Source organism: Macrobrachium nipponense, chromosome 28 (assembly GCF_015104395.2).
Source record: "Macrobrachium nipponense isolate FS-2020 chromosome 28, ASM1510439v2, whole genome shotgun sequence".
Taxonomy (NCBI): domain Eukaryota; kingdom Metazoa; phylum Arthropoda; class Malacostraca; order Decapoda; family Palaemonidae; genus Macrobrachium; species Macrobrachium nipponense.
This window is the reverse complement of record NC_087217.1, coordinates 11,598,585-11,613,278: the sequence shown is the minus strand read 5'-3', so window position 1 is coordinate 11,613,278 and position 14,694 is coordinate 11,598,585. Positions and strand designations below refer to the sequence as shown.

The 14,694-nt window shown below is 37.6% G+C and overlaps 1 protein-coding gene across 1 annotated transcript in view; it reads left to right on the top strand.

Annotated features, from left to right (window-relative positions):
• The window catches only part of LOC135201904 (RANBP2-like and GRIP domain-containing protein 5/6), a 50,718-nt gene extending 36,764 nt beyond the window's left edge, over window positions 1-13,954 (top strand). Inside the window, exons 10-11 of the mRNA XM_064231201.1 lie at window positions 12,716-12,847; window positions 13,462-13,954. Of these exons, the coding sequence (XP_064087271.1) occupies window positions 12,716-12,847; window positions 13,462-13,954 (625 nt within the window). The remainder of the gene's footprint in view (window positions 1-12,715; window positions 12,848-13,461) is intronic.
• Window positions 13,955-14,694: the final 740 nt, after the last annotated feature.

Sequence of the window (14,694 nt, the reverse complement as noted above, 5' to 3'; positions counted from 1 at the left end):
ATATTCTACTCCAAGGTTATGGTAGTATAATTAGACAAACTAATTGTATAAATACAGAAAAGGACAAGACCAAGCGCATTTCCCTGAGGAACTCCTTTAGTCAATGGTTCATACGATGACACGGCATTTCCATTCTCTACGCAATACGACCTTTCCTTCTAATAGTCCCTTCAAAACCTCAAGTGCATCATTCACACCTCCGATGGATTGGACACCGTCTAAGTCAGAGAAAATCATGTGTAGTACTATACAACTGTGTCGAAGGCGGGGCTAAGATCGAAGAGCACCAAAATGCTACACTTATCTGTACTATCATCATTTCCAATTGGTCATTGACCACTGAACATATAGTTGTCTCGGTGGAATATAATTAATTGTCTATGCAGTGGCAATCAGGAAAAATACCTGCGGTATTGAGGTAAGCCATTAATTGTTCGAGGATCGCATATTCCATAATTATTTATATAAAATACCAATTTATCATCAGCGTCTTATTTTAGAAAATATAATATTCAAGATGGTTACGTCTTGCACCTTTCTCCAACCCCATAATTAACAGGGTCTGAGCAGCTCTCTTCGTCTAGACTTATAACCAAGTTTCCTTTTTCAAATATTTATTCGTGAAACTGTCATTTCTTTATTCCTCATGTCGAAAAAAAGTTTTATGGTAATGAGTGAAAAGCTCCCTATACTGTGTCTTTTTCGAGTTATTGAGCACAGACTGAAATAGTATTATTTATTTTTTTTTTTATTTCTCAAGTGCTCTATAAAAACTGAACTTTATGCTCACAACTTTCATTATTACCATCTATTTCTGCCCACTTTCAATGCATTTTGAGGGCTGTATTCGTTGATCAGTTGTACATCGCGGAGTTTTTTATGTATTTTTCCTCCAGGTCACAAATTTATCAATTTATACCTCTTCAATGCCCTCTTGAATGTCTCTCATTTTCAGTGGTTCTTGCCGCATCTTGACATGCGTGGTGCTGTCCATTCAAAGGTTCGTTGCAGGTTTTCATTCGTCACAGCGATGTTTGTTCAGTTCTTGCTTTAACGGGTATAGCTGATGAAACTCAATTTGATGGTGCGGGATCGTTTCCAGCGGGTATTTAATCATCACCCATCTAGACACCCTTTCATGTGAAGTCTGTCACACCAAGTAAAGTATATCTTCGCTTTACTATGCTCTGTTTTTTTCCATCTGTCCATCCGCTTGTGGTGTTTGCGCATGGTAACACTGCGTCCCGGGCTTTAGATAATATCCTATTTCGAATATAAACGGTGTAATTCGCATACAGTAAATTATTAAAACACTTTTCAGTTGCAAATGTACACCCAGATATCCTTTTATTTACCCAAAACTTACACAGAGTAAGTGTTTAAAGCCCGGGACGCAGTGTTACCATGCGCGACCACCACAGGCGGATGGACAGATGGAAAAAAACAGAGTATAGACCACTGAGCTGATTAACAGCTCTCCTAGGGCTGGCCCGATGGATTAGAATAGATATTTTTACGTGGCTAGGAACCATTCGGTCACTTAGCAACGGGACCCACAACTTATTGTGGAGATCCGAACCACATTATATTGAGAAATGAATTTCTATCACCAGAAAAAAAATCGGCCGAGCCGAGAATCGAACTTCGAACCACGGATTGGTAGCCAAGCGTGAAAAGCACTCGTCCAACGAGGAACTCTATGTCATACCAACTTGCACATTTCCTCTTAACTTAAATATAAGTAATTTCAGTTCTTTCTTCCCTTTCCCCATACAGTCAACGGCTCTATATAGAACATATATATGTATTCTCATATTTATGAGTAAAATAATTTCAACGTGATCAGCAAGAATAAAGAAAATTCACAACTGATCAGGTTTTTTAATAACTATTGAGTAGCTACTTTGCTACCATGCTCACTTACATCTTAGTGAAATAATGCTACTGAACTGCCACAACAACCCACAATATCAGTAGCCCAGTTTGTTCAAATAAGAGGAGAAATTGAACTTTTTTTTTTTTTTTTTTTTTTTTTTGTGCTGGGTGACTTTGCGATCCTTTGAAGCCGGAGATTGATTGTGGAAATGTCGAACTGTCTGATTACTATCATGTCGGAATCTGAACCCTTTCGTGTATATTTTTATGAGTTGAGATGAATATAGAATTTAAAGCCAAAGGCCAAGCACTGGGACCAATGAGGTCATTCAGCGCTAAAATGGAAATTGACAGAAAAGGTTTGAAAGGTGTAACAGGAGGAAAACATCGCAGTTGCACTATGAATCAAGTATTAGGAGAGGATGGAAAGTAAGATGAAGAAAGAGAATATAAAAGGAGGTACGGTAAAAAGGACGAAAGTGGTTGCAGCTAGGGGCCGAAGGCAGGCTGCAAAGAATCTTAGGCAATGCCTACAGTGCACCGCATGAGGTCCACTGACGGCACTATTTTCCTATGGGGATATTTTTAGTTTGATAACAGTACAGAAATAGTACATAATTACTTGCAATGGTTTCGGCTCTTTACTCTTCAGGTGTAATGTCCATCGAATTTTTCATAACAATGAAACTGTTGCACCACCAAACTCCGCCTTAAGGTGCGTTCACACGGTCGAACAACGTCCGACGGACAAACATTGTTACCAATTGCCAATTGCTTACCAGAGTTTGCCTTGTGAGCAGAGTAAGAACAGTGATATACAACTTCAACTGGTACCACAGTTTGTTGCCAGATCTACTTCCCTCGTTTCAACGCTTTTGACGTCATCCTGCTTCGCCTTTGATATGGCAACAATGTTTGTCCGTCGGGCATTGTTCAACCGTGTGAACGCACCTTTAGACGAGTAATCGGTTTGTTTCCAACAATGTGGGAATAATTTGATCAAATTTGCTGTGGAAAATAGACACAAAACTCAGGAATTTCATTAAAACTCTGATCATACCATTCCAGCAAGACTTTCCGAAGTATTGTGTAGAACGCAGCAACCTCAGTTCATTATCATATTAATGGCAATTATACGTACGTTAGTGGGAGATGAAAAATATTATTAAACGTCAAAATATTGTCTGAAAAATTCAACTGGAATGGGAACTGGAATACAAAATGTAAGCCAAAGGTCGAATGCTGGGACTTATGAAGTCATTCAGCACTGAAATGGAGAATTAACAGTAAAAATGCTGGAAAACCTCAAAGCAGTTGCTCTGTGAAACAATCGTTAGGAGAGGGTGGAAAGTAACATGGAAGAAAGTTCAAATGAACGAATATATATAGTAGAAGGATGTCTAACTGAATCACGAAAGTTTGGAACGTGATCAATGCGTAAATAAAGGTTTAAGCTTAGACCTTTATTTATAGTAGAAGGAATGAAAGGGGTTGCAGCTAAGAGCCGAGGGGACGCTGCAAAGAAGCTAAAGCAATGCCAGCCTACAATGCACCGCGTGAGGTTCACAGACGGCATTACCCCTCTACGGGCGAAAGAGTCAATTCTCACGATACAGCAAATAAAGAAAAATTCAGTGTAAACGTCACCCGAGAATTTCATATGCATTACGAACATCATCAACGATAATATTGAAATATTACGTACATTTTTTTTCATTTCATCACAAACCTGTAATGCTAATTCAATTTCCACGCAGAATGACAATTTGGTCTGCGTAAATGAGGGACTATATGAAAACAAGGAAAACGCGTACAAAAGTTTTTCGGCGCAATCGAGTTCTTTGTACAGCGTATAATGCTGTATAAAACACAGCCACGGCCCATGAAACTTTTAGCCGTAGCCCGGTGGTGGCCTGTCTTGTTGGCAACTACAGCGGTGCCAGAGGCACGATCTTGGCTAACTTTAACCTTTAATAAAAGCAAAACTACTGTGGCTAGAGGGCTGCCATTTGGCGTTTGATGATTGGAGGGAGCTAAGTGACATTCATCTATCCCCGCAACTATTTCTCACTCTCGACGTATTTAATCTGTGAAAGCGATTGACGAGGTAATCCATATAATAAGGTCGACCTTCGAGATACGTATACCCTCGAATCCGGATAATCCTTTTATGATTCCCTTCGCGTCCTCTGGCAAATCCTCTTCATGCTAATCCCCCTCTGTGGGGGCGGGGGCGAGGTCTCCTCTTACCTCCCTACCATTTTTGTCCTGTTTGACCCTGCAGGCTTATATTGTTATTTCTGTTATACAATTCTCAGTTTATAGTATAGTACCAATCTGTGGTGAAGGTTTTGCTGGGACGAATGTCATGTACGTGCTATGCCAAACTTCCATTCTTAGGAAAATTTTATGGAATATAGGTCGTTGTTATACAACAAAACTTAAGAGAATTACTCTGAAACATTTACTAAACATGGTTTTTATGTATACAGTTGTTAATTATCTATATTTTAAAGAGTTTTTCAATATCATAATTGAGAAACGTGGCAAACATGTTGCCACATCTACAATCTCGATTCTCAGGTCAAGTATTGAAATCTGCATCTGTCAGTTAAGAAACACTAAACCGTTCTTTAATCTCTTAAGAATGGTCAAATCTGTGTGTGTGTGTGTGTGTGTATGATTAAATACTTAAAAGATGTTTGTTATCTGAACTTTTCTATAAATAGAGAAATCTGAATATGAAATTATTTTTTATATCTTTGATGTTATTTTTTTCTGGTGTAGATTGTTTCAAGACAACAGTCAACTGAATATGGAAAAAATTATTCAGGTGAAAAGACGAAAAAAAAAATCTTAATACCGTGGTTAGGATTGAAATTGGTCTGGCGTTGCCAAACATCAATCTATTAAAAATTTTAATGAGGGACAGGGAGCAGTTTAGTAACTGAAATTAATAGATTCGCTCCAAAAATGATTGAAACATGATTGTTGTCTACAGATCCCGATGAATCTTGTGTTAAACCCGTCATTATTAACTTTATAAAGTGAAGAAATGATGGTGATTATCATCGTCAAAGGAATCACGAAGTGTTTGAAGAATGGTTTCGTTGCCAGTTGCTCCCGAACATCCATACCACCAACTTCAATTATTGTGATGGATAATGCTCCTTATCATTCAAGGAAAGTAGATAGGCTGTAAGGTTTAGAGAGAGAGACAGGTAGACAGGTACTGAATATTTATTTACATGTGTGCGGACGGATCTGTAGTGCGTGATCGACACTGACACAAAAATGACACGATCCGACCCGGATTTTGTGTACGAGTATCTTGACATACTAATTTACATGGATATTATTTGCTAAACTGAGTCAACATATACGAATGAGATGTCGGCGGCAAGGCCGCAAAGTGCTTAATAGAATGATATAAGGTACAACTGCGGACAAGAAAACTACATCTGTACATTTAAGCAAAAAGCATTTTCCTTACAAGACTACCAACGATGTCAAGCAAAAAGGCAGTAATTACAGAATGGCTCGTCTCTAGAGGTGCTAAACCAACACAGAAAATGTTGAAAAGTCAACTTTTAGAGATGGTAAAGGAGTATTCCGTTAAGATAAAAAAAAAATATATATATGTTTTAATGCCAATACACACTATATGATAAATATCTGAATAAAGGAAAGATAAACTAATACCAGCGAACCCTTCTAAGACAATTGGAGTGGGAATTCCTCCCCACCCCCCTGACTGGAAGAAAGATAATCTGTACAGGACATAGGTTTTGACTTTAGGGTAACGATTCCCTAATTGGGGGATTGGTAAGAAGTACAGAGCTTTGACTTTGGCCGCCTCTACAAAGAACTTAAAGATATCGCAACGTGTGTTTTCGTTTAATTTGTTCTTACTGTACTTTGTATGTCACTATTAACGTCATTGATATATATATATATATATATATATATATATATATATATATCCAAGGACTATATTTCGGCAGACTAACTTCCACCTTTATCAAGCAGTGATATATGTACACACTGCTTGACAAGGGTGGAAGTTAGTCCACCGAAATATAGTCCTTGGCTGTAAACAAGTGTTTTAATGGGCCTTTTATACTTGAGACGTATCCTGCTTTAACAGAAGAATTTATTTACACACACATTTTATATATATATATATATATGTGTGTGTGTGTGTGTGTGTGTATATGTATGTATGTATGTGTGTGTTTGCTTGCTAGGGAGAGAGAGAGGGAGAATATACGGACATATAAAATACAAAATCTCATAAATCCATGTCTTGTATAGTAGACGTGTACGTGTCAAGTAGCATTCACATTTAACAGATGTGATGACACGCACCTGCCAATGACGGACCGGGGAAGATAGTAGAAATGAGCTCTCAGTCATCTATCTCAAGCCTCATTCGTAACCGATATATATACACACACATGTGATCAGAATAACTTTCTTCCTCTTCTTTTTAGCTGACTGTAAATAATACTAGGAGTCGATATCACTGAAACTCATCGTGATTGGTTGAATGGAGTCTCGTAGCTCAAATCTTTAAACTCCTATGAAGAGGAAGAACAGAATAGCAGGAGAGTTTAGCCTTAAGCCGCAAGGCCTTCTGACAGGGAGAGGGAAATGTGTCATAGAGAGCCAAGGGCAGAATCTCTTGGCTCCAATGCCGTTGTGGTAAGACGAGCTAAGAAAGTAGGGAGGCTCAAAGTACGTAGATGTTGCCTTTCTTTCTTTTCTTTGAACCCAAGAGGGCTCCATAGGGAAATGTACCTGCAAAGAGAGATAAGTTAAAGTAAACAGTGATAAATAATTAAATGGGTGGAAATAGAAAATAAAATCGATACACCTGAACTCAGGAGACGCCAGCAGAAAGCAAGAATGACTTCGCTGTGTACTTTAGCAATGTACCTATCTATCCATATATATATCTATATCTTAATATATATAATATATATATATATATATATATATAATATATGTATATATATATCTATATATATCTATATATATATATATATATAAACCTTTTTATAAAAAAAAACAGCTTTTTACTCTTTTTGAAGCCATCTTTTATTTTGAGCTAGTTGTGGGAATCCGCAACTGAAGGTTGACCTTTTGACGTTATGTCCCCGAGGGTGATAGGAGACAAGGAAACAAATAAAGAGAAATATGTCGAAAATGCATCTCCGACCATTTTGACACGGAAGTCTAGTCTCGACAAATGTATTATTACTAAACTACCTATAATACTAATGGGGTTTTACAATTTTTATGCCGTGTTTTCACGTAAAGAAATGATTATATCATGCTTATTAAGGCTAAATATGCGCAATTGCTTGCCAACATGGCCTGATGCAAACCAAAAATTTCCCATTCTATTACAGAGTAAACAATTCTGTCGTCACATCCGGAGTTACGAGGACGAAACAGACATAACTCAGGTATCAACCTAGCTCTAAGCTGAGTAATTCACTGCGTGACTAGCGTCACTGATGACTTTCAGCTAGACTCACTCTGCGCGACACTTGCATGTTTCCTGACATCTTTTGCCAAACTTCGCACTGCTAGATGGGCAATACAGTTCTCTAAATACTGGTGCAGGATTGCAGTCAAGCATATTCGTCAGGATTGTGACACTCAAGCACAAGCATGATCTTTCATTCTGTAACCATGAATCGATACCGATGCAAATATTTGGCGCCAAGGAGCTAAATGTTGCCAGGCAACGGTGTATATCAAGTAAACGAAGTATATTATGTTAATATATTGTCAACATATAGGACTTAAGTGGACTTACAGCAAAGGGGGTGTGAAACCATATTGGGCTAATCATTGGGGGTCTGGAGTCGGTTAAGAACTTCTCTAAGACTTCAGCTACAGCGGAAAAAGTCCCACTTTCATCAGAGTTGGCGATGAGCGAAACACACCAGTGAGTTAGTTTTTTTGCAAAATGTGGTGCAGAAGAGAACGGAACTCTGTATTGATTTGAGCTGACCGGTGTGTCTACGTATCGTACACGTTTATCTCTCTCTCTCTCTCTCTCTCTCTCTCTCTCTCTCTCTCTCTCTCTCTCTCTCTCTCTCTCTTTATTCCAGATTCAACCTTTATTCTATTTTATATATATTTTCTATTAAACATTTAAATGTACGTCCACTGAGTTATGACGAAAAGTATACATAGTACATAGTTTATCCCGTTTTCTATCATGTGTGTGTGTATATATATATATATATATATATATATATATATATATATATATAGATGTGTGTTCATCAATTTTAATTATTTTTTGGAAGTTGGTGTGACTAAATGTGTTCCGATCTAGAAGCTGATACTACGTACATGAGTGGAAAGCTGTGATTGGCTGTTTATGCGAGAAAGGAATTCCTCCGTCGCATTGAGAGTTGGCGCATGCAACTTTTGCATTTCTTAGTATCATCATAAACTTCATATGCAGTTACTGAATTCTCATGTTAAGTGGAATCGTGTTAACGATGGAGTTAGTTATGCACTTGACATTAAATGTGGTTTCGTTATGAATTAAATGTGATAATTATACGAGACTTCCAACACCAACGTGTCTTTCTAACTGGGTTATGTGCAATGGCGGCTCGTCTGTAGGCACTGTGACATTAAAATGTGGCTTCGTTAAATTTTGTGATAATTATAAGAGACTTATAAGAGACTTCCAACACCAACGTGTCTTTTTAACTGGGTTATGTGTAATGGCGGCTCGTCTGTAGGCACTGTGGAACTGCAGCACTCCCCATAGATTTCATATATATGCACAAAATTATGAATATATACATGAATATGAGAAATTAAGTATAGATTATCAATAAAACTTAAAAAATTATTACCATTCTCTTGTTTTTATACAAAAAAATGAATTTAAACAATATGTGGAACTGCGGTTCTCAGCAGTTCTAATTTTGCTAGCAGGGTGATTCACACTATGCGATTCTTGTCGGACCAAGATACGATTGCAGTGCCGGATGTAAATGCGACACAAAATTGCGCAAATCGTACATTTGTCCGACTGCCGCACAAAGTGATCCAATTTTTGACAAGCGCTTGCAGTCTGCTCTCTGCCTGTAGTGGTGACTAGATGGACAGGAAGAGAAAATTGTCTTTATTTATTACATTTGAGAAAAAAGAAGAGAAAACCTAGAATTCACTCGGTACACCCTTTGAATACACAAAGGCACTTGTACGGTGCATTTGCCACAATTTTCGAGGAGCTGAAGAGAGATAATGATAAATTTTGCAATTACTTCAGAATGTCTTAAACAACCTTTGAGGAACTCTTGTCACGTCTGCATGACCAGTTGCTAAAAGAAATGCGACATTCAGAGATGATTTTCGCCAGCACAACAACTGGCAGTTACCATCAAGTATGAGGAAATAATATGGACCTTTCCTTGTAAATTTGCTTTTCCGTATAGAAATTGAAAAGGAGAAATGAAAATAACTAGTGTTAGCTGGAACATCTCTATTTATCAAAAGTATAAACTGATATATCTATATCAAAAACTAAAATCTTTTACTTTGATATAAAAAAATCCATATCTCTCTGTTTCATTAATTAATGTAAATAAAACTTAAGTGTTAACTATAAAAACTTCTCAAAAAATCATATATATCGAAATCAAAAGCTTTTAGTCCACTTTTATAACAATAATCTGCCGATAACCTAATAATTTCAGTATCAAAACGTATATGTAACCTTAAAGAAAAAAAACAGCAGATCATTTAGTAAATCATTTCTCAGTAGTTTATACATACCTGTAGTTCTTTCTTATTTACGAATAACACTATTGTTATTATTATTATTGTATGGTGTTTTTCGTTGTATGGAACCAGTGGTTATTCAGCAACGGGAATAACACTATTTATATCCCTCAAATGTTTTCAATACCCAATGCACCCGATCACCAGAAGCCGTGGAAGTCTACTGCTGTCGCACGTATATGCAGGAAAAAATCGCATGGTGTGAAAACACGTATTGAAGGCAATGGCCAACTGCAATCACGTCTGGGTGTAGCACCGGACATGTCCAGTGGGGCCTGTCGGCTGTAATGCGATGCCGGTACATTAGAAATAATAGTCGACTGCTAGTCGCTTGTAGGTGCGACATCGTGTCGCATTACGTACGACATAGTGTGACGGGAGTACACTGTCCTCTGGAGCAGTGTCAGTCTAGCTGTTGAAGGAAGAAAGTGTGTTTTGAAATTCGTCAAAGCCTAATCAATATGTACTATTAGTGATAGTGATGAAATTTGTGACGATACTGATGATATGTAATGTAATGCAGAGTAATCAACTCAGTGGCGAGTTGCAATACTAAATGGGAAAATAATGATAACCACATTAATATCAATGAGTAAAATTCAAAATAGTAGGTTTCGGCAGCGGTTCTGCTGCCTTCCTCAGCGGGAGAGAGAGAGAAGCGAGAGACAAAGGGGAGAGAGAGAGAAAGTGTGTGTGTGTGTGTGTGTGCGTGTATTTATGCAGTTAATATCAAGGAATTAAAAAAGATATGAAATAGTAAACAGCAACTTTATGAATGATAGCCACGAGCCGCCACTGGTTATGTGACAAGCATTTTGTTGCCATAAGTTTGTTCCGACCTGTGGTCGCGAGTCAAGTTGTTAAAAAGAAAGAAAGAAAAAAAAAACTTAAAACTTTGAATAAGCATTGTCCATATTTCACTAATATTCATGTCGGTGGTATTAAACCAGAATGCAACCACCTAGCCCGAGATGCTATATAGTACTTAAAATGACGGAAGCTCCTAATGACGCCGTGTTTAGTACTATAATTTATAGCCTCTCGGGAATCAAAGTATTATATGCAGCGACTTCTCTATATTGTGTGGTCGACAAATTATATTAATACACGATATCTTCTTGCGACCGTCTACTTCTTAGCTTGAGTGTAATTTATAGATATTCCCAAAGAAATATTTATAGAAATACTTAAATCAGTACGGATACGTTAAAAATGCTAGTAGCTACATAGCTATACAATCACAAGACTACAATTGTTATAGAAATGTCTAAAGAAATACTTAAATGTAGATACGTTCGCAACGCTATAGTACTTAGCTATACAGTCACAAGACCATAAACACTGGAACAAGTGGAATGATGTCCTCGATCGAAGGAAAGTAGACGAGAACATTCTGGAATGATCGACGAACAAAAGGCCATGCATGTGTAATCTCTGGGAATCAGCTTACTGTAAGGTAGAGACGTTTGTCAGAGGATGCTTCGTGATAACTCTGAAGAGATGGGATCATGGGAGTTATAACGTTTTCCTTCAAAAGATGGTCTTCGCCGTCGTTCTGTTTCTTCTTTCTTAAACAAATGCGGCGTGGTCACCTGTGTGGAATATATTTTTCAACTTTTTATAAATTTCATGCATATTATCTTCATTTTATCTTGTTTACAGTAAGGTCTAGAGTCTCTAGAGGTTTGTGGATTTGTTGTTGGATAAATAAACAACTATTAAACTACCCTGAATATATTTGGCATTATCTTCAAGTATGTCCAGCATCTCTTCCAATCCTCAGAGCTGACGTCTTGAAGGTCTTAGGTCTAGGCAAAACTGTTATTTGCTGCTATATTTATTCATTCCCGAGCTAACAGCTGTTTCAGCCATGGTCCTCCCCAGGGCCACCACCAGATTAACGACAAAACCACACTCTTTCTTAGTAATAGTGGAGCACAGCCAAGAAATTTATTGACCCCAAAAGTTTTATATATACTGATATATATATATATATATATATATATATATATATATATATATATATACATCGAGCTACAAATGTCCTTTAATATCTAATTCGCTCTACCTCAGAATTAATATTTTATTTTCATTTATGCTTAACCGAAGGGGAATTTTTTAGGCGACAAGATCTTGACTTGTCGGCTCCCGGGCCGACAAGTCCCTTACCGCATAAAAATTCCCCTTCGGTTAAGCAGATTTGAAAATATATTATTTCCGAGGTAGAGCGAATTAGATATTAAAGGACATTTGTAGCTCGATGTATGTATATGAATCACGATAATGTGATATGATATACATATATATATATATATATATATATATATATATATATATATATATATATATATATATATACAGGGCCGTTTCTAGGCACAGGCGACACAGGCGGTCGCCTGGGGCGCCATTTGCTTGGGGAGCGCCAAATTGCCAACCAAAATTAATATATAAATAAATGAAAGAAGTATTATTTTTACGTGAATAGTTCAAATAAATAAATACAAGTGTAAACGCGAAAATAAATGAATAATGGAAGTGTTTAATACTTGATGCAAACGTTGTTTAATGTTTCGGAAAGTTGGCGACACTGGATTGGTGGTTAAGATGTCGTCCCAGTATCAAAGGAAACTTTAAAACTAAGACAGCCGCCTGCTCGCGACGCCACCTTAGTTAAGTTCTAAGCATCGTGTTTACTCCAATCTTTACTTCTTTTTTTTAAGTCTTCTTAAGTTGTCAACGCAGCTGTCAAGCATTTAAGCTTTTATCAATCAAGAAGAGGCAGTCCAAGCTGTCAGGTGCAGCAAACAATAAAAGAAAAAAGGAGGAAGAGGAAAAACGAGCTCAAAGTAGAGGGGAGAAAATCAAAGAATCACATGGCTGCCATATTCCAAGAAAAAAAGATAGTTTATACTGTTTTTGTTGCAAACTCTTTTCCCAGAAAACATTTAAACTAAGCAGAGATGGCTTTAATGACTGGAAAAACTGCAGTGACTCACTAATCAAAAATGCATGATAACAGTCCAGAACATACAAAGAATATGGGGTCATGGAAAGAACTGGAGAGTCGTATTGAAAAGGGGCAAACAATTGACAAAGTTGAGCTGGCACTAATAAACAATGAACAACGTAGGTGGCGAGAGGTACTTACCAGGTTCGTGGCTATAATTCATAGTCTGGCAGAACGAAATCTTCCTCTCAGAGGTCCACATACACACTTTACCAGCCAATAATGGGAACTTTCTGAAAGAAGTTGAACTCAAGCCTCAGTTTGACCCTGTTCTCAAAGAACATATTGCGAAGGTGCAAGGAGGTGCCAGTCATACATCCTACCTAGGCAATATTATTCAAAATGAGTTTATTGACTGCATCAGTAAGAGGGTTGTGGAGTGCATGGTAACCGAAATTAGACAATCCAAATACTTTTCAATTATTTTAGATTGCACTCCAGATTTAAGTCACAAGGAGCAATTATCTGTGATAATTCGAATAGTTACAGCTGAAGGCCCACTGCACAAATTAAGGAATATTTTATCGGGTTCCTTGAGGCCGAGCAGACAACAGGAGAAGACCCCGCTCAAGACTCATACTGAAAAAACTTGAAGAGCTTAATATCCCCTTTGAAGACTGCAGAGGACAGTCATATGAAAATGGGGCAAATATGAGAGGAAAAAACAAGGGAGTCCAGGTTAGACTTCTTCAGTTAAACCCCAGGGCTTTATTTGTGCCATGTGGAGCACACACTGTTAATCTGGTTGTGTGATGCAGCAAAGAGCTATTCAGATGCAAGGTGGTCGACCCTAAAAAACATGTGGACACAACTTTGAAATCCTGGGCAGACACACGGTGGGAGAGTCGAATCAACAGTGTTGAGGTTGTAAGATTCCAGGCTGCAAAAGTGAGAGATGCTCTTTTAGAGGTGAGAGGAAGCACTGCAGATCCAGCTATTAAAATTGAAGCACAAGCCTTAGCAGAAGAGGTGGGATCATACCGGTTCTCTATTTGTACGGTGGTGTGGTATGATATCCTTAAGAAAGTTCAAACTGTGAATAAACTTCTGCAATCACAATGCATGCAACTGGATGTAGCTGTTGACTTTCTCAAGAAGGCTGAAACCTCCATTGTTAGCTACAGAGACACTGGGTTTGCTGATGCCCAGACATCTGCCAAAGAGATATGTGAGGAGATGAACGTGGAAGCTGCTCTAAAGCAGAAAAGACTCAGAACTACTAAAACAGGCAGTTTTCCTATGAGGCCCTGAATGAACCTATTACCGATGCCTTGAAAAAAATGGAGTTTTCTTTCATTTTTCAATGTAGTTGGTGGATATGGCCATTGAATCTCTGAGAGAGAGAGAACTGGAATGATGAGTGATGTTGCAAAGAAATTCAGTGTTCTCATAAACTTCTCTGACCTGACATCTAGTGAGCTAGAAAAGCAGGCAAAAGATTTGTGTAATACACTCACATCTGGGGATCATTCTGATTTAAATTATGATGAACTGATTGTAGAGATGCAGTCATTTCCAAAACAATGCCCAAAACAAAATATGACAACATAGACCTTGTTTTTCTGGAGGAGAAAGGCCTGAAAGAGATCTATCCAAACATGTGGGCATTAAGAATTGCTGTCACTACACCTGTGACTGTGGCATCTGCAGAGAGAAACTTCTCTAAACTTAAGCTCATTAAAACATATTTAAGGTCTACTATGTCACAGGAGCGCCTAAATGGGCTGGCAATAATTAGTATTAATAGAGAAATATCCAAACAGATTTCGTTGGATGAGGAACACTATAGATGATTTTGCTGCAAGAAAGTCAAGAAGAGTCAGTTTTAAATATGAAAAATCAGTGAAGAAAACTTGTATATAATAGTTTTAGCATAGCCCTCAACATATATGCATTGAGTTCTATGGTTTTAGATTGGCAAGATTACCTTTTTCAATTTATCTTGGGTAGGATTTGCAATAAAAAAAAGTATAATCGTGTTATTCTATTAA